This window comes from Plasmodium gonderi, assembly GCF_002157705.1.
Source record: "Plasmodium gonderi DNA, contig: Chr09, whole genome shotgun sequence".
In the NCBI taxonomy this organism is placed as follows: Eukaryota; Apicomplexa; class Aconoidasida; order Haemosporida; family Plasmodiidae; genus Plasmodium; species Plasmodium gonderi.
In genome coordinates, this window is record NW_021628934.1 from 852083 (window position 1) to 872156 (window position 20074).

A 20074-nucleotide genomic window follows, 5' to 3' on the forward strand; every position below is an offset into this window, starting at 1 on the left:
CTCCTCCACCTCCTCTCTTTTTATTTTCCCCCCTTTTTTGTGTAGCTTACAATTTAAATTGCAAAAATTTTAAGTTCTTGTTAGCTTTCTTACTCTCCCTTCGTGTGTCAATTTCTCGATAAACAAAAAAGGAAAAGCAAAAAAAAACAAAAATAAACAAAAAAAATATATGTGTATATATGTACCATATGTACACTTGCGCTGTGAGGAAAACAATTCGCCAAGTTGGTAAAAAAATAAATTTGGCTTTTTTAAAAATTTCACAACGGGGGTGAAAGGAGGTAGAAAACAAAACGGATCAAAACCAAATGAATTGGAATTTTCCCTCCAACACCTTGCTTCTGTTTCAGGGAAAATAATTTTAAGATGTAAAAAATGAAAAAGACACGAGACAGGGATGGGGGAAAGCCATGTCCTTAGAACGGTACTTGGAAATTTCCACTAGGGAACAAGGTATGGAACTCCTAAAATAAAAGCGAAAGAACGCGAAAGAACGCGAAAGAAAGAAAAAAAAAATTGACGCTAACAAAAAAGAAATGTAGAGAAAGGAGAACGTCTATGCTGTATTTCGAAAATAAGTGATAAGCCAAAATGAAGGATCGAGCATACATGTTCCAGCATAAACATATGATCATGCATGAACACACTGCTGCCAGTGATTGCAACACAGGCAGAACAAAAAAAAAAAAAATTAGCGCAAAGACAAAAGTGTCATCAAAATAAGCAAGCGAACAAAAAAACTAAAAAAAAAAAATTCATAAAAAATACAACATAATGGAAAAACTACTAAGAAGAATGACAAAAAAAAAAAAAAAAAAAAAAAAAAAATTTTACACAAATACGGATAAACGAATGATAAAATAAAATCAATCTCTTTGCTACTACAATGAACATTCAGTGTAAGTAGGAAACAACATCAAATACCAAATGAAAAAAAAAAAAAAAAAATACAAGAATGAATATAGCGTAAAGTTTCTTTTTCTTTTTTTATATTCAGTGAGATAAAATAAAATACATGATTTGTGGTAAATGTGAAAAATCTGACATTTTCTACAAGGTCAATTTATGCTTGTTTTATTTTTTTTTTTAAAAGGGGGAAAGAGAGTTGGAAGTTCACATATCCACATTTTCCTACTTTCCCTGGGATGGTTACACATGTATGCATATATATATATATATATATATATATATATATATATATATATATATATATATATATACATATCCCCATTTCAAATACCTGATGAAAAAAAAAAAAAAAAAAAAATGTGTATATACATTTTAGTGTATGTTGCTACATCGGAGTGGGCACAGTTCTTTAATTATGAAAGATGAATCAGCACGTGCGTATGCACTCTTATGTGTCCAATCCCGTTTTGCTCGTTTGTATATATAAGCACAAACGCGCAACTTCCAAGCCGACGGGGTAGTCCGATAAGGTTTGAAAACTCACATAAGGACTTGCCATTTAAAAAAGTGAAATGTATAAAATGAATGAATAATTTTGCTCCTTACATTATTTTGTTAAAAAATGGTGCACTTTTTTTTTTTTTTTTTTTTTTTTTATGAATATATAGGGATTATTTATCCTTCCTACAGTTTCCATATTTAAAAAAAAAAAAAAAATGTACGTTATGCAAGAGAATTTACTTCACATCATATTCGCACAAGTAGTGTCCAATTATTCCATATCAGTATGAGAAATACATTTCTAGAATGAAATTTTTTTGTAGCTTCTGACTTGGCTTTCCTTGGTTTTTGTTAATAATCACACGTAACTTTTGTTGCTTAATGTGAATTTTTTGCCCCTAATTTAGATAGTCAACTTTTACGGTTTATAAGTATTGCTCATATTTTATTGGACTTATGGGAAATGTAAAAACAGCATGTTCCTCCCCCCTTTTTTTTTTTTTTTTTTTTTTTTTGCCCAACGTGAAAGTGTATATTCTTAAATGAGATTCAAAAGTAGTGAACACACACAAATCAAAAAGGGAAAACTTAACGAAGCTGATAAAGTTGACAAACCTTGTTTATGAACAGTTTTATGTGCATGATAAACGACTATTGCCTAAGAAGGTAACTGAGTATATGCATATGCAATGCTTATGTGAATAAACTCCATCTCAAGTGGCAGAGAAAAAATTACAATTTGGTGTACACATAACAGGGGTGTGAGAATAAAACAAATAAATGCACACCTCCAGAATATGAGTCAATGTCACCCACGTTTTCATATTATAACGAGCAATTATGTATATGTTGACAATCGCACATAAGAAGAGTATGTACAAAAAATGAACCCACCACACCCAGCACATATATACATATATACTTACCATGTGTGCATTTCTAGGAAATTTTTAACTTGATGAACCTTGAGAAGGAAATATTATTCGCCTGTGCATGTTAACACAAGGAAGGTCTGCTATCGTTTACCACCCCGCCAAACCACCAACCTTCCCCCCCCCCCCCCCCTAAAAAAGAGGCCAATGCAGAAGCAGTGGAAAAAAAAAAAATACTTAACGAAGCTACTAAAAAAAAAAAAAAAGGAACTAGAGAAACGAGAAAAGAGCAGAAACGTATGAATCCATTCTGACCTTTACAATGAAGCTTGGCCCAAAGTGATGAATAACACATCTATAAAAAAAAATACAGATGATTGCATATTCTGCAGAATTACTGGAACAGTTGTACTTGGAAGCGTGTCTATTTACTCCTTTATAAAATATTTACAAGCACCCAGAAAATCTGGGGATAGAAGATTTTTCGCTTTCATTTCTCTTTGCTTTTGCTCTCTGTCTATATACAGGGCTGTAACACCAGCAAGGTCTTTGACAAGGAAGGAGAACGACCAGCAGATTGGCGATTAACCAAGTGGCGATTAACCCAGTGGCGATTAACCCAGTGGCGATTAACCGAATAGCCATTAACCAAGTAACGATTAAGCGAGATCAGACAAAATGCTGAACAACCGAAGTGAGAACGAGAGTTATAGAAACATTATGAACCGTAGTGAAAACTGCAAGGTGGAGGAGCAGGCCAAGAATTATAGTCAACCTTTTCACAATGCATCTATGTCATTAGATGCAAATAAAAGCAACGCAGCAATAGTATATAATCAGCCAACGATCGATAAGAAGAATATGCACTTGGAATATAAATCAGATGACATTGAAATGTATGTTGAAAATATGCTTAATGAGTTGAAGGGTAAAATGCAGAATTTATCGAACAATTTGTTGAGTAAGGTAGAAAATATGGAAAAATCTTTAGAAGATCTGGAGACAGCCATGTTGAATTTTTCGAATCAGACTGACACCTGATTCTCTGGGACTCGTATATGTATGTTAACCTTTTTGATATTCATTACGTCCGTTTATGCAGCCCACATGTCTTACGTCCGTTTATGCAGCCCACATGCCTTACGTACCTTTACGCATCCCACATGCCTTACGTACCTTTACGCATCCCACATGCCTTACGGGCTCTTATGTGTTCTAATTTGCACCCCATCCACAATCGAAGCTACGGTCATACACATGTGTGTGTCAAGCAAGTCAAAGCATTTTTAAACCAATCTATAACCTATAAGCAACAAGAATATATATCTTTTTTTTTTTTTTTTTTTTTTTTTTTTACCACATTAAGAACGTTACAAATAAGGGGGAGTGGAAGGTGAAAGAGTTACTTGATAATAATGCAAAAGTTTGTTCAGACAAATTTTTTTTATTGTTCATTTTTTCATAGCTCATTTTTTCATAGCTCATTTTTTCATAGCTCATTTTTTTATAGCTCATTTTTTTATAGCTCATTTTTAATTTACCCCAAGAACATAACAAAATGGCAATTCTTATTGTGGCACATGTCTCCAACTTACCATGTGTTATGTTTCAAATGGAATGAGGAACGTGTGAACAGTTCTAGATGTATGTGTGGGGTTGCCTCATTGGCTAGTTCGTCTGCTTGTCAACCCGTTCGTTCGTGAAGGGAAAAAGTTATACTTTTGCTCTTTTTAAAAAAAAAAAAAATATATATATTAAATGTGCAAACATAAAGGTTAAAAACCTGTGCAAAAAGGTTTTAGATGAACCGAATAGGGAATAATTCATTCGCTGCACTGGAGTGGAAAATCACCAACATTTGCTATATCCTGCTGGTTGTTTTGCCACTTCATCAAATTGCGCTTTTACTACTTTATGGATTTACCTTTTTTTTTTTTTGAGGACATTGGAATTTCCGTGAATTCCCAGACGGCACTGTAACGTCCTGTATGGCGTAGTCTTTTTTTTTTTCCTTTTTTTTTTTTTCTTTTTTTTTTTTTTTTCTGTGTATTAGTGCATGCTATTTCGATTCGTCTATCCATTATGTATGTTTCACCACATTTTGAAAATAACTTTCTTGTAAATTTATATACATGCGAAAGTTGTGTAAAATGTATTTTAAAAATAAGAATAGTAAAAAAAAAAAAAAAAAAAAAAAAAAAATTTTAATTTATTTATTGCCTTATCGTTATAACTTTAAATTTTTCAGTTATTAATTTTATCTCTTATATGTACACATAATGTGAAAACGCCTATACACACCCCTACCCCCCTCTCGCACCTATATTTTCTTCCACTTTTTTTTTTTTTTTTTTAAAAAATTATGATTCAATTCAACACAACATTAAACGTTTCCGTGATTTATGTTCAGCGCTGGAATGTACATATATATACACAAACTTTTGTGTACCTTTTTTTTTTTTTTTTTTTTTTTTCCAAAAGGTAGACAGAACGAGAAATTATAAAACAGAAAAGACGTCAAACAGGGGACTAGGCGATAACATAACATTTGGAGGGACAGCAATAAGACAAATTTTGCTGAAACATTTACGTATATATTTGTGTGTATATATTTGTGTGTGTATATTTGTGTGTGTGTATATTTGTGTGTGTGTATATTGGTGTGTGTATATTTGTGTGTGTGTATATTTGTGTGTGTGTATATTGGTGTGTGTGTATATTGGTGTATGTGTATATTTGTGTGCGTGTATATTGGTGTGTGTGTACATATTTGTGTGTGTATATGTGTGTTCGTGCATATGTTTAGGGGATTTTTTTTTGCTGCCTTCCTGATTATTGTGTACTTAGGAAATTTTCTCTTTGTTTTACGCCTGGTTTTTATGCCAAATTTTTGCGTTTTGCACGAGTATTTTATTTTCCCACACTTTTCGCATTTTTTACGTTTTCCATTATTTTGACTGTTTTCACGTTTTGCATAAGTATTTTATTTTGCTCACACTTTTCGCTGTTTTCGCTGTTTTCGCCGTTTTCGCTGTTTTCGCTGTTTTCGCCGTTTTCGCTGTTTTCGCTGTTTTCGCTGTTTTCGCCATTTTCGCTGTTTTCGCTGCTTTCGCTCTTGCTGCACTTTTTTACGCCCGTCCGAGTCACATTCGCTCCGCCTCCCCCCCCCCACTGAACAAGCCTCCTAATTATGAATAAGCGAATATTTGCATTCAGGGATGATACGAAATCCAAAGAGGCTGATGAGTTTGTTCGCAAAAATGGATTTACACTACCTCTGCAAATATTTCAAATTATGTCATTCCTTATATTTCTAGTAATTGTAGCATTAATTATTTGCTTATCGGCATTAAACACAAGTAGTATATTTATTATTTTTTACACATTCTTTGGAATCTTAATAAGTGCCATCCTGGCACTATCATACATAGTTACTACGATAAACCCAGTTGATCCTTTATCATTTAAGTATACTAATGGAAAAATCAATGAGGAAGACATTAAAAATCTTTATGAATGTGATATATGCGGATTTGTAGAACCTCAAAGTAAGCACTGTAAGGTTTGCAACAAGTGTGTTTCTGTTTTCGACCATCACTGCATGTGGGTGAACAATTGCATCGGGAAGAAGAATTACAAGTAAATATACACCTCACTGCTGTAATGGGGTGCAAAGGCGTAACTATAGAATGCAAGCGGGGTTTCACATGTGAACGAATCTCTTTGCATGTATGCCCATATGAGACGTACCTCTATCTACTGCACACCCATCACACAAGTTGTGTAGATTTCTCCATACATTTTTTCTGAAAAAATATTTTTTTTTTTTTTTTTTTTTTACACACAGATATTTCGTAGGTCTCCTATCCGCACTAACTATTTTCAACTGTGTTGTATTTCTTTTCTGTATCGTTTTTTTTGTCATCTCGATTAAACATGACTTGATAAAGGACAGATGGAAAAATGTAACCAAATGAGAGTACACCCAAATGGGATGCCTGAAAAAATGACTAGGCAAAAATTGCTACTGAGAAAAAAGAAAAAAAAAAAAAAAAAAAAACTGTGTGTTTACATAGAGTGAAGGAGGGAAGAAGCAGAGTTCCTTTTGTAACCCTTTTCTCCATTTACATGACAGCACGACCCCAACCGTGTTTCAACGTTACCAACCTCATGCCAAATTTCCCCATGCTTTCGCACCCCCTTCAGTTTTACGGGTCCTACAATGAAGTTCTATTCTACTTCATCCTCTGTTCCCTTTTCATTTTAAATGGAATAGTGTTCGTCCTCGTGATACAACTTTTCGGTCTGCATATTTTTCTCATCTCGAAAAAAATGACAACTTATGAGTATATCGTTAACCGATCGCATGTAAGGAAGTAGCACGAGCCATGCCACGTGCAAACACAAGGCCAAATTTTATAGCACACGTATACACATACATACACACGTACATACGTACATACACACACACACACACGCACGCACGTACAACCATCACCATTTACAGTCCGAAGAAGAAAAAACAGGAATCCGAACCTTCTTCGAATGGATGATTATAGACAAGAAGTACGGTGCAAATATCAAATAAAATAATAAAATATAAAAGTGGGCCCTTTTTTTTTCTTTTTTTTTTCCTCTGAATGAGTACTATCAACTTCCTATATCGAAAGGCTTTCATATCCAAAAATTCTAATTTTTGTCTATTTTTATTTCCGTTATTTTACTTGCTTTTTTTTTTTTTTTTTTTTTTACTTCTTCCCAACTTTTCAATTCTTCTCATTTTTCCATTTTTTTTTTTTTTTTTTTTTTTTTTTTTCTCCCTACCCGACTAGACGTTTGAGTAAATCACAGGGAGAAAATCAGGTAAAATTCACGGAAGATGAAGAAAATTTTTTTTTTCTTTTTTTTTTTTTTTTTTCCCAACATTGTTTTTGTTACACCTTTTCTATAAAGTACAATGACAACTATGTGTACGTGCTAAGCACACTACAGTAGAATCTACACACATTTACACACTCTATTTCGCCAAATGTAAACTAATTATTTAACGTTTTGTAGGATATCGAAATCCAAGATATTGAAAGAGTCATGTCTATAAAAAATTAGGAAGGTAAACATGACGAGTGAAAAAAGTAGACGACATAACACACACATAGAAGAACCATGTTAATGGTGCACGTGATCATATGTGTAATGAGGCACGTTCTGATACAAAACAGAAAAAGCACAAAAAAATAAGATAAAATTGTATTAAATAAGATAAAATTGTATTAAATAAGATAAAATTGTATTAAATAAGATAAAATTGTATTAAATATGATAAAATTATATTAAATATGATAAAAATATATAAAATAAAATAAAACGAATGGGGAGAGATTTGGGAAGAGATATGGGGGAGAGAGGGGGTCTTACTGAAGTACACACGTGTGATTCTCAAACTGGTATGGTAATATATTAAAGACAGGAGAGATTCAGAAAATAAATCAATCGGGAAACACAGCCAAGGGGATGCAGAAATTTCATGGAAACAGGTACCAAAGGGCTGCGAAAAGAATTATGCTTACGCCCACCATTTTTAATCCAACTTAATCCAACAGAAAAAGCATGGGACGTGTGTAGGAAGAAGACGTGTGTAGGAAGAAGACGTGCGTAGGAAGACAACGTGTGCGTCCATAGGTCTTCCCCAACCCCAGTTGCAGGTCCGACTAGCCAACACTTCAATGCAATTCATCAGCACGTTTGATGAGGTCGACACCGTAATCCTTATCCCGAAGAGCGGTCTCTATAAAACTGAGCCTCTTAGTAAGGCTATCTAGAGAGACAGACATGCTTTCATTTTTGGTGGTTATAACCTCATTTTGCATCTTTAATTTTTTGTTTTCCTCTAATAATATGGAATGATTTACGTCATTTGAATTGTTTGAATTTGTACGAACCAGTTGTTTTAATTTTTTAATTTCATCTTTTAATTCATCTGTATATTCCTTATACAATTTGGTTTGCTCCTTTATCTGCTCCTGCAAGGATTTTATAATGTTTATATTTTTAACATTTAATTCTCTCTCCTTTTCAGTAACTTGCAATAAATTTTTATTTATATTTTCAAGTTCGCTCAATTTATTCCTTAGTTTTTTTTGCTCTTCTTCTTTATTTTTTAGATGAACATTCTTCTGATTGGACATTTGTTCATATTTGTTTTGTAAATCAGATAATTCGTTCTTCACTTCATTCAAATTATCATTAAGTTGACTATTTTTACTACTCAATTCACTGTTAATAGAACTGAGATGTTCTAGATTTTTTTCTTTTTGTTCCTTTTCTTTGGAAAATGTTTCCATAATTTCTTCATTCTTCGTTTTCAGTTCATTACATTGTGACATTAATTGTTCACAACGCTTTTCCATTTCTTGAACCCTAGACTCATAAGTATTTGTAATTCTAACAATATTTTGTTCATTTTCTTTTATGGTTAAATTTATTTCATTTTCTAATTGTTGTTTAATTTGTTTATTACTTTGTTTTAAATGTTCACAATTTTGTTGTAGATCTTTTTTTTCTTTATCAAAAATTTCTTTCTTTTTTTCAAATTCTTCATTTAATTCTTCAATTTTCTTTCGTACTAATTCTTCTGTTTGATTTTCTAACATTTTTATCATATCTTCATATTCATTTATTTTTTGTATATTTTCTTCATATTTTTTTGTTAAATCTTTGTTATTGAGATTGGCCTTTTCCAATAAATCATTATATTCTTTTTTCTTCGCTTCATATTCTTCACTTATTTCTTCGTATTGTTTTACATAATTGTGCACTTTATATTCTGATTCTTTTTTTATTCTATTAATTTCTGCTTGTAACAAATCAGCAAATTTTTCTCGCGTCTTTTCGGATTCCTTTCTCTGGTTTTGTAAAATTTCTTGAATTTCTTTCTCTAATTTTGTTTTCTGTTCATTAAGAAGGTTTATATTTTTTTTATAAATATCTTCATTATTTTTTAAATTCTCTTCCAAGTTTATGTTCTCATTTTCCACATTTTCCTTTTCCACCTTTAACAATGTAATGTTCACTTCGAGGTCTTTTTTTTCATTGCTTAGTACTTCCTTTTCGAACCGTAATTCATCCCTTTCGGTGCGTAATTCCTCTACTTCGTGTTGTAGATTGTTTATTTCTCCGGTCAGCTGACTCACTTCCATCTCTTTTTCTTCCTGATTCTTTTTCTTCGTCTGTTCCCGATCTTTGTGCTCGTCACTCAGCTGTTTTTCCAATTGTGCCAATTCGTTCTTCTTCTTTTCTTCTACAAGATCCAGCTCACATTTGTGTCTCTCCTCTGTCTCGGCAAGTTCATGTTTATGTCTCTCCTCTGTCTCGGCAAGTTCATGCTTATGTCTCTCCTCTGCCTCGACAAGTTCATGCTTGTGTCTCTCCTCTGCCTCGACAAGTTCATGCTTATGTCTCTCCTCTGCCTCGACAAGTTCATGCTTATGTCTCTCCTCTAGCTCCATTTGCACCTTCTGAACGTCCCTCCATTTATTATCCATCAATTCTTTTTTCATATTCTCGCGTGCTTCTTTTTCCTGAACTTCCTTTTTATTCATCTCATTGAGCAAAGCCTCTATTTCTTTACTTTTTTGTAATTCTAAATTCCGTTTTACATCTTCAATATGCTTATTTTGCTCCTCCAGTAGATTTTTCCTTATCTCCTCAACATTTTGATTTAACAGATTTTGATTTTCTTCCTTCAGTTGATGAATTTCTTCATTTTTCATTTTTTCCATTTGACACCTTAACATTTCCATTTCGTTATTCTTTTCTATAATTAAATTGTTTATAAAATCATTTTTATTTTTTTCCATTTTTTCTTTATATTTTTCTAACTTGCTGTTAAAATTGGTTTCGGCTAATTTTTTGGCATTTTCTATTTCATCCTTTACACGATTTTCCAATTGGTCTTTTTTCATATCATCACCACCTCTTCTCACTTCTTCCATGACTTGTTCCTTGAGCTCTTCTCTAAGTTTTTCTTTCACCTTTTCAAACAACTCTTCTCTCATTTCCATCTCCATCGTCTCTTTTGCCAATTCCCTTTTTTCATTTTTGAAAAAATCTTCCATTTCTTTTTTCTTGCTTGATTCAAATTCATGTTTCAAATCGCATATTTTTTTTTCCACTTCCAATTCCATTTTTTTTAGCTCCTCCTTCAGTGAACACTCTTGATTTCTGAGTTTTTCCAAATCTTCTTCCTTCTTCTTTAACAAAACTTCTTGATCCTCAATTATCTTTCCTAACTGTTTTTCATAATTCATTTTTTCCATCTGTAAACTTTTCTCTCTCTCTAGTATTTCTTCCTTGTATTGTTTTTCTTTTTTTTTAAAAGTAGCACTTTTTTTCCTTTCTTTTTCTTCCATATCTTTTAGTACTTGCAAAATTTTCTTTTCTCTATTTTTGTATAAGCGAATGATTTCTTCCTTTTTCCTTTTTACTCTTTTTAATTCATTGAACGATTTCCTGAATCCTTCTATTTCGTCTTTTATCTTCTTATTTTTGATGTTTATGATGTATAGTATTTTGCTTAGTTCGCTTTCCTTCATCTCGGCCCCTTCGTCTCTTTCCTCCGCATCTGCATCTGCTTCGTCTGCTTTGTCTACGTCATTCTCTGGTCCTTTTTGCTTAGTACTCCTGCATTTTTCGACCATTTCAGCACCCTCTCCTGCAATTCCCCTCTCTTCTACACCCTTCAATTGATTTATTTTTCGATACAAGGTTTCTAAAAACTCCCTTTTTTCTACAAACTCATGAACCTTTTGCACTTCTAACTTTAACTTGTTCTTAAAATCTTCGTCATTTTTATTCAAATTGTTTTTCAGTGCACTTAAAAAATAATCGATTAGTTCTTTTTCCTTCTCAGAATACTTTCCTCCACTTATGTCCTCACCACCGCTTATAATGACCCCATTTTGATTTTCTTCCTTCAGTTTATTTATATAAAAACTTTCATGTTCTTTTCCTATCCTTTCGCTACTATAACTATAAGGAGGTTCTACAATGACTTTATTTTTATATAAATTAATGGGAGATCGAAATGATTCTATTCTTTTCATATCTTCCTTCATATTCATCCATCTGTCCTTTTGGTTCACATTTGAAAATGATTCCTTTTTCAGGCAATTTTCATTCCCCTGTGCATTATAAGTATCATTAGTCATACTCATGGAAATTGTGGCTCTCGGATCGAGCCCTTTTAAATAGGCCCGCTTAACGGGGCTCCCATCATCGCTAGCAACGTCACCAACCATGGGTAGTTTAGTTTTCAAGGGAAAAACTGCTTTTGTTGCAGATGCTTCATTAAAACCTTCCATGTCACCACAAAATGTGCTACTTCTGTCTTCTCGTTTAATCGAGCTAGCCATATCATTACATCTAAATTCCTTGGAGATATTGTTGATTCCATTTGACTGATCTAAATTGTTGAAACTCATCCTTTTCCTTTCCTGTTCATTCGAGACATATGCATTTGACAAACTATTGGGACCATGGTTTTTATCATATACAGGACATCCTTCCATTTCGTTACTTTTATTTGAGTTGAAAAAATTTTCCCTCGAAAAACTGATACATTCATTTTCTGAAGGGACCTTTGGTATGAACACACTCTCTACACTGCGCATGACATTGTCTGAACTGCGCATGACATTGTTTGAACTGCGTATGATATTGTCTGAACTATGCATGATACTATCCTGTGCTTTATCTTTTACATTTTGCTCTTTCAAAAGATCATTGTCAACCTTTATTCTGTTAAACCCGCTTGATGTTATTTCTGAAGATTTATTGACCCTCGCTGTGTGCTTGTTCATATCTTCTTCTTCATTTCTTTTCACTTTTGGATTAACTTCAAATTCTTCAGGGATATTTCCATTTTTCTCTAAATTGGACTTTGCACTCAAATTATTATTTTCAGATTTCTTCATGCATGGAATGAATATATTCGAACCAAATGGTTCAGATCTATTTCCATCTGTCGTGTTACTACTCAATTCATTTTTTGCTGATTCCATCATGTATGGTGATACAATTCCTCCCTGGACATTTGTGTTGTTCCTCTTGATAGTTTTTAAACCAGGTATTTCAGCATACATCGTGCGTGCACTCCTCGTTTTGCTGTTAAAAAAAAAAAAAAATAAAATAATGATAAAATGAGACGAAGATGAAGAAGATGATGAAGAAATGGAAAAATAAACTGAACAACTAGACGAGGATCAGAAATGTTTGCACAAATGGTGGACCCAAGAGGAATGTACTTATCGATGCATATGCAGACGAGACCAACATGAAATCTGGATCACCACGCAAAAGAGTCGACCGTGCAAATGAGGTCGAAGCGACCAGCATGACCAACACGACCAGCAATGCATGTGTGGAATCCTACTTCTGCTGAATGAGGGAACGATATCCCTGGCCTACATTCTGCAAACTGCTCATTTTGGGAGGCGCATTCACCTTTTCCTCATTTTCAACTTTGTCTTCTTCACCCTTTATTACCCATCTGTTCAGCTCTTTGTTGAAGTAAAATTTGTTTTCCTCACCTAAGTGAGCAACGGTTGGTTTGGGTTCGTTGTCGTCATTCTTTTTGGATTTTATAAAGCTCCAGAATGAACCTGTCATGATTTGTGATAATTAGAAAGAGGTGCATGTGTCTCTTTGTCTTGGGATATGTTAGATGTATGCACATGCATGTAGCCTCATTCATGCATGCATTTATATGTAGCTTATTTTTTCAAAAAAAAAAAAAAAAAAAAAAGACATTCAAGCAAAAGATCGAAATTGCAAATGATAAAAATGTTAAAACTCAGCCCACGTTTCATCGTTCCGCTAAAATGCATATATGTATATATATATATATATATATATATGCTTTTTTTTTTTTTTAGTATTACTCATTTTCGCGGTAGTTCTTATGTCCTGATATGCATTTATTAGAACGTTGTTTCTTTTCTATGACCACAGAATGAAAAGAGAATAGAATAGGGAGAAACACTTTGTCTCATCCACCAGTCAAATGTTTTTCCTCTTCCGGAATTCAAAATTACGAAAAAAAAAAAAAAAAAAAAAAATATATATATATATATATATATATATATTATCTTTTCAAAAAGGTATCCTACAAGCGACATGAACAGCAATAGAGAGATGACGGACTTTGAATAATCAAAGGATGTTACAAATGCTAAAAATTTATTAAAGATCCTCGCGATGGGCATGTAATGAAATGATATCATCATACTCATGTAAAACCTAGAGCTCTCAACACGCACTAAATTATGAAAACGAAATATGTAAATGTATTGTATAACTTATATACACATATAAATATGTATACATATGGGTCATGAATCAATATGAATAATATATACACTGTGTGGAGGTAGTGGTAGTGGCCTATACATATGTATGAGTAACACGCGATGAAGTCGACCAAGCGTATACATAACGTTCCATTATGCTGATCTATAAATTAATTATCGAGTTATAATTCCACAGAGTGGAAAATATACAAGTACTTCTTTTTCTAACATTAGGCAAAAAATGGAAAAACAAAAGGCTACGGGAAAAATAGTTTACCTTATTGATACTTATACATTTTTGCATTTATTTTGTATTCACTTTTGAAAATTTTGCATGTTTGTATTTTTTTTTTTTTTTTTTTTTTATTCTTCTCTTTTTTTACATTGCTTGGTGGAAATGTTCCAACAACTTAGGAAACGATTTTGCTCTTTTGCTAACTTTTTTTTTTTTTTTTTTTTTTTTTTCTTTTCACTTTCTTTTTCCAGTGTTCCAATGGCCTTTTTGTATTTTGGTAAATAACCATACAATTTTACACACAAAGATAAATAATTGTGTTTTATTATTTTATAGTTTTTTTTTTTTTTTCTTCATTTATTTCAATTATTTCAATTATTTCTTTTATTTCAATTTTATTTATTTTATTACATATATATGCATGCATACTTATATGTCAAGTAAAATTTATAGATACCTTTAAGTTTAAAATAAAAAAGTAAATGAAACTTAAAGTATACATTCACATGTACTAAATCTCCTAACTCAAATGACAGCAAAAAAATAAAAATATAATAAAATAAAATAAAAAAAAAAATAAGGGTAACAAATATGCTATGTATGACTTGAGAATACATGATAACTACGAACAAGTTTGGAGGACATAAAAAAAAAAAAAAAAATTGTTTTCTTTATTTGCTTTTTTAAAATAAGACTATCCAGCTGAGTGCTAATAATGCTAGTACTAGTACACAATGCCACCCATTCATATAATTAATGGTGTCATTCGTAACTGACATATCCTAGAAATAATAATACTTCAAAAAACAGAAAATATTTTTCACCTGTGTTGGCATTATTGATAATGAGTATCCATTTTTATCTTGTTCATAATAACGCACCCAATAAAAAATCTTTTTATCGCATCTTTTCACGGTCCACAATTCGTCAGTGAGAACTTTACTGTTTGATATTTTAAAGTCTTCATATCCTTTAACTTTTTTTATGTTTTCTAGAACCCTGTCCTCTTTGCATTCATTCATGGACACCACTTCAATGTTTTGTATCTTTCATTAAAAAGGACGCAAAAAGAGGAAAAAAAAAAAAAAAAAAAAAAAAAAAGGTACATTACAGTACAGTATACTATGCAGTGTTTACCCGTGTACAAAGCATGTCAAACATATAGGAAAGCATGTATAAGCTGAGCCTCACAAAACATGTACACATGGAACATTTAAGCAATTCAATTTTTTTTTTTTTTTTTTTTTTTCAAATAAAAATGATAAACATCCCAAATTCGTGCGAGATGTATGGAACTGTTTAGTAAGCTCTTTGCCATTGATTTTTGTCTATAGCATTCTTTCTACAAAATGTACATTTTTTCAAGTATGACATGTAATGTACAAAAAGTTTAAGTTCAATTTTAAGCACACGTTTAAGTCAAGTATATAATTCACAACATTAACAGTAGCAACTAAAAAGGAAATATATAACTCGTCACACGTTTCATAAAAAAAAAAAAAAAAACGATACAGTCAAAGAGTTGGAATTGGAAAATATGCAATGAGTAACTAATTTGTCTTTTTTTTTTCTTTTTCTTTCACCTTATAAATGGCTTGCCGAAACAACGCTGATTTAATCTGTTTTATGACTTGTTCAGCTTTTTTCTCAAAATTAGCTGTATGTTCATAATTTCTTAAAAATTCAGGACGAAAATGCACATTTAGAAATGTCTCGGGGTACTTCATATTGGTTCCATTTTCTTTCATCCATTTTTTATCTCGAAAGCATGGAAATGTAAACATGCTATATATACTCTATAAATGGGATGGAATAGGGAGAGCGGGAAAAATTAACCCGAAGGGGTGTGGGACCCATACAGTTCGTATCTTTTTCCAGGTTTTTTTACAATCAAATGGAGTAACAATTTTCTTAAATTTTTTTTATTGACACACACAAAAAAAAAAAAAAAAAAAAAAAAAAAAATTATATTCAAAAAGTTATGGAAAAAAAGGGGAAGAAAAATAATACAGCTATATTAAAACAGGAGGGGAAAATAAAATATATAATTAAAGAATATTAATAAAAAATAACAAAAAAAAAAAAAAAAAAAAAAAAAAAAAAAATTAATGCGCCAGGCATATGACAAGGCCAGTGAGTGTAGAAACAAAAGTTAAAGGGGTATTAAAAGGGATAATTAATTAAAAATGCCATTACTTTATTTTGCATTCTTTTCTCGTCCCTTCCTCATCAATTTTTTTTTTTTTTTTTTTTTTTTTTTTTTTTTTTTTTTCCATTTTAAGTTCCTATTTCCACTTCACATTGTGGTTCTGGTAACCAGCTTTGTGTAAACTTAACATATGTATACATTTAGCATAAGTGTTGTTCGTTCAAAATTGCACATAGCGCATTTCAGTAAAGCAACACTTTTTGCTGTGTTCGTTTTTGGACATTTTTGCACTCTACCCAATCTTGGCCCATTCATTGTATATATGATGCAGAAATGTTGGTATGGAGAAGTTTGGGCATGTGACATAAATGCAAATGCATGCACAAACACACACACATACATGTCACACACGTGTTATAGGAAAAGTGTATTACCCACCTCTCTACTTTTCACTATAAATGTTTATATTGACAGAAAAGGGGTAAAGAGGGAAGTGAATTTTTTGTGTTGTCGAGAGTGAGTTTTTGTTAGGGGAAATTCCCTTCATAATTTTATCCTCAGAAAATACAAGCAACGATAATACATTATTTGGTAGGCTATATGAATAGGTATTATTTTTATATAGAATATAATTATTTGAAAAAATACAATTGTCACTATTGCACACAACTCGTAGACTGTACTCAAAAAAGTAATAGGAAAACCCTTCTCTTATTATATTATTATCACTTGATGTGGGTTTACTTAATTGTTTCATTTGCACCTCCAATATAAATAAGCAATGTTTTCTACTTATACATTCATATAAAATGTTTGATATAGATTTTTTTAAAATTTTTTCCACAAATTCATTTCTTCTCCCAACATAATCAGAAACCCATATTTTTTTTGTTACAATTCCTTTTTCTTTGCATACATCATTTTTAGACTCATTTGGTCTTAATAGAAAAATGGTGTGTGCCTTTTTTATATTATCATAATGAACTGCTATTTCAAAAAAGAAATTGCTTTGTAAATTAACTGAACTGAAATTATTTTCTGTACTACTACAATTTGACCATTTCCCACTTAGAGTATATTTATTTTTTTCTTCTTCCTGTAGTGATGGATGGATATGTGATGACTGATAACTTGGAATATTATTCTTTTTAAAACTGAAAATGTTAAACTCGTACAGAATATCTAAAAAAGTGACATCTGAGGTAACTCTATTTTCGTCAATGATCATTTCGAATACATTTTTGTGAAACCACTCGAATGTGTTGGAATCGACTCCGTTTCTGTTTCTATCGAAATTTATGTAGTTTGCAAAATTAGAAATGTAAATTATATTGCACTCCTGAATTTCTCTCTTTTGTGGAGATGTGTTTTTTTCTGCTGTTCCACGAATAATTGCTTTTCCTGCGGTATTTCCGTTTTTCATCCCATGGTTCGCCCACGCGCTAGAACCAGTGGTGCCATTATCGAGCCTTATGTCACAGTTGGGGTTGCAGCTCCGATTGCTCCGGATGTTGCTTTCGACGTTGCTTTCGATGTTGTTTACAACTTTGCTTCCTACAATACTTTCTACATTGCTTCCAATATTGCTTTCTACATTACTTCCAATATTGCTTCCTACAATACTTCCTACATTAGTTCCGATATTACTTCCTACATTAGTTCCAATTTTGCTCCCAACATTGATGTCAATCCACACGGGCACAGGTCTGGCTCTAGAGAACCCCAAATTCTTGGCCACCTTTCCCTCATCGATAGAAACATTAGTCCGCATTACCTTCTTTTTGTTGATTAAACATTGTTCTTCTGTTTTGACATGATCATGATGTGGGATGTTGAAAACCATTTTAGGTGTGTTATCTCTACAATTTCTTTTCAATGACCACTTATTTGAATTAAAATTGTTTTGTACATTATTTTCATTTTGCACACGATCAATATTGTATAAACTGATGGCATCCTGACAATTCGGATATCCATTTTTTTCATTCAGTACTTGGTTATAACCGTTATTTCTATATAAATGTTGCGAATTTATGTCTTTTACAGGGTTATTTATAGGTCTAAATTTATTCCCTTTTTCATAATCTGTACTGTTTTGCATATTCTGATAAGGATTATCAGAACACATATTTTTATTGGTATTCACATTGTTTATGTTAATGTTATCTATGTTGTTATGTTTCTTCTGCCCATTGTATCTGTGCATTATGGTTATAGGTCTACTTTGTTTCATGGGTGCCATTCCAATGTGATCCCTCCTCCCCCATTCGTGGCAAGAGCCATTCTTAAAAATGTCTACGCTGGAAGAGGAATAGTAATTGTGCTTTTTGTTTGGTGCATACCATTCCTGAGCCATTACATGTTTCATAAACATGTCACTATCATCCTTCTCGTTTTTATTCCTAATTTTGCAGTTTTTACTTTCTACCAACATGATGTCCGGAAAGTTGCCCTTCCCACAGCTGCCATTATTGCCGTTCCCGATGCTGCTACTGTTTCCGTTCTTGCTGCTTTCATTGCTTTCATGAATGTCCTTGCCAAATGGATCTGCACTGTTATCATCTAATTCATTGGGTGTCATTTGGACATGTCTCTTTATGTTGAACGGGCTTTTCATTCCCTCATTATCCGCAGTTTTACTTAATCCACAATTTGCTACTTTGCCTGTCTTACTTGGTTCATTTGGATCACAAAAATTGGCATCTTTCAAGGGAACGCAGTTGTTCATGTCACTTGGGAGAGAACGCTTAATCGAATCATTTCCAAGTTGACATCCAAATGAACTATCTACTGAAAACCACTTGTTAATTTCTACCTTGCGCGACCATTTATAAACTGATTCCACTTTTACTCTTGCCGAATTATTCGAAGCAGGGGTATTGTTTGCTGAATTTTTCAAGTACTCATGAAGAAACCTTAAAAAATGAGAATTCATCAGATTAAAGGAAAAAGAATTGAACAGATAACTCTTAAAAAATATATCTTTGTGTAAATTATCGAAAAACACATTCTTTATGTTAGTCAAATTGCCAACAGTGTTGTGCTTAAAACATGTGTAATACATGGGTTGTGCATTGTTACATTCATGGCCATTAGTCGTTTCGACATATCGACTCCTTTGCGAGAATTCGGAAAGGAATGTTTTAAAAAAATTTTTATAAAATTCTTTGTTCAAAATTTGTTCCCACTCTTTGTATGTATTTTCGTCCAATTTGTTGTTTTGACCACCCCCAAACAATGATCTCATAAATTTAAGAAAAAGCTGTTTGACGTTGTCATAATTTATTTCTTCCATTTTACGGACATAATTGTCATAATTTTTTGCCTTTCTTTCGTATTCCTCATTTTTATTTTTTTGTTTTTTTTTTTCATTTATACACAATTTTTTATACAAATCTGTGTTTCTACTTTTTTTCTCCCTGTCCTTTACAACTCCACTACTTTCCATCATAACACTGGCTGAATTGTCGTCCTTTTCACACTCTTCAAAATACATATTAGAAAAGTTGATTTTTTTCTGAGTTAATTCCTGCTGCTTTTTAATGAAGCATTCACTCTCTTTTTGTATTTCGAGTAAAATTAAATTAACTAATTTAGATGAAGGCCTATTTTTAATATTTGGATTTAAACAAAGAAACGATAATTTTGTCAACTTTTCTACTAAGAAATCGGGGAAATTAACACTCTGATCTAGAATAGAATAAATAGATTTATAATCATTCATATTTATGTGATTCACCAAGTAATCGAATACATTGTCATCATTTTCACTTTTCTTCCTGTGACAAAATATTGGACATTTTTCATTTGTGTTGTAAATGCAGTTATAATTCTTCCCTACATGAATAGCTGGAGATTTGGAAACTAGCATTTCTAAGATCAGTGCCCCGAAAGAATATATTTCTGTCTGTTCATTTATTTCGTGTGTCGATATGTAGTACGGGTCTGCATACCCAGGGGTCCCTGTGAGTGGGGTAGAAGTGGAGAGGAGGAGACATGACACCGTGACGAGTCAATCGTGAGCAAATGCAAAAACATGACCGGGATGTAAAAACATGGTGAG

At 32.3% G+C, this 20074-nt stretch overlaps 6 protein-coding genes across 6 annotated transcripts in view; 3 read left to right on the top strand and 3 right to left on the bottom strand.

Annotated features, from left to right (window-relative positions):
- Positions 1–2624: 2624 nt before the first annotated feature.
- PGO_091760 (conserved Plasmodium protein, unknown function) lies at positions 2625–2870 on the top strand (the record flags this gene model as incomplete). Its single annotated transcript, XM_028687764.1, has 1 exon — positions 2625–2870. The coding sequence occupies one exon, from the start codon at positions 2625–2627 to the stop codon at positions 2868–2870; it is 246 nt and encodes an 81-aa protein (XP_028543565.1).
- Positions 2871–3002: 132 nt separating this feature from the next.
- Positions 3003–3323, top strand: PGO_091770 (heat shock factor-binding protein 1; the record flags this gene model as incomplete). The annotated part of the gene is made up of 1 exon (XM_028687765.1): positions 3003–3323. One exon carries the CDS (start codon positions 3003–3005, stop codon positions 3321–3323), a length of 321 nt encoding a protein of 106 aa, XP_028543566.1.
- Positions 3324–5472: 2149 nt separating this feature from the next.
- On the top strand, positions 5473–7388 carry PGO_091780 (palmitoyltransferase; the record flags this gene model as incomplete). Its single annotated transcript, XM_028687766.1, has 6 exons — positions 5473–5921; positions 6130–6247; positions 6489–6650; positions 6790–6848; positions 7115–7145; positions 7341–7388. The coding sequence occupies 6 exons, from the start codon at positions 5473–5475 to the stop codon at positions 7386–7388; spliced, it is 867 nt and encodes a 288-aa protein (XP_028543567.1).
- A 614-nt stretch (positions 7389–8002) lies between these two features.
- Positions 8003–13223, bottom strand: PGO_091790 (liver stage antigen; the record flags this gene model as incomplete). The annotated part of the gene is made up of 3 exons (XM_028687767.1): positions 8003–12443; positions 12712–12940; positions 13220–13223. 3 exons carry the CDS (start codon positions 13221–13223, stop codon positions 8003–8005), a joined length of 4674 nt encoding a protein of 1557 aa, XP_028543568.1.
- Positions 13224–14644: 1421 nt separating this feature from the next.
- On the bottom strand, positions 14645–15646 carry PGO_091800 (hypothetical protein, conserved; the record flags this gene model as incomplete). Its single annotated transcript, XM_028687768.1, has 2 exons — positions 14645–14908; positions 15446–15646. 2 exons carry the CDS (start codon positions 15644–15646, stop codon positions 14645–14647), a joined length of 465 nt encoding a protein of 154 aa, XP_028543569.1.
- An 807-nt stretch (positions 15647–16453) lies between these two features.
- The window catches only part of PGO_091810 (tyrosine kinase-like protein), a gene marked incomplete at both ends in the record, with an annotated part of 4886 nt that continues 1265 nt past the window's right edge, over positions 16454–20074 (bottom strand). The window contains one exon of the mRNA XM_028687769.1: positions 16454–19974. Coding sequence (XP_028543570.1) covers positions 16454–19974 — 3521 coding nt within the window. The remainder of the gene's footprint in view (positions 19975–20074) is intronic.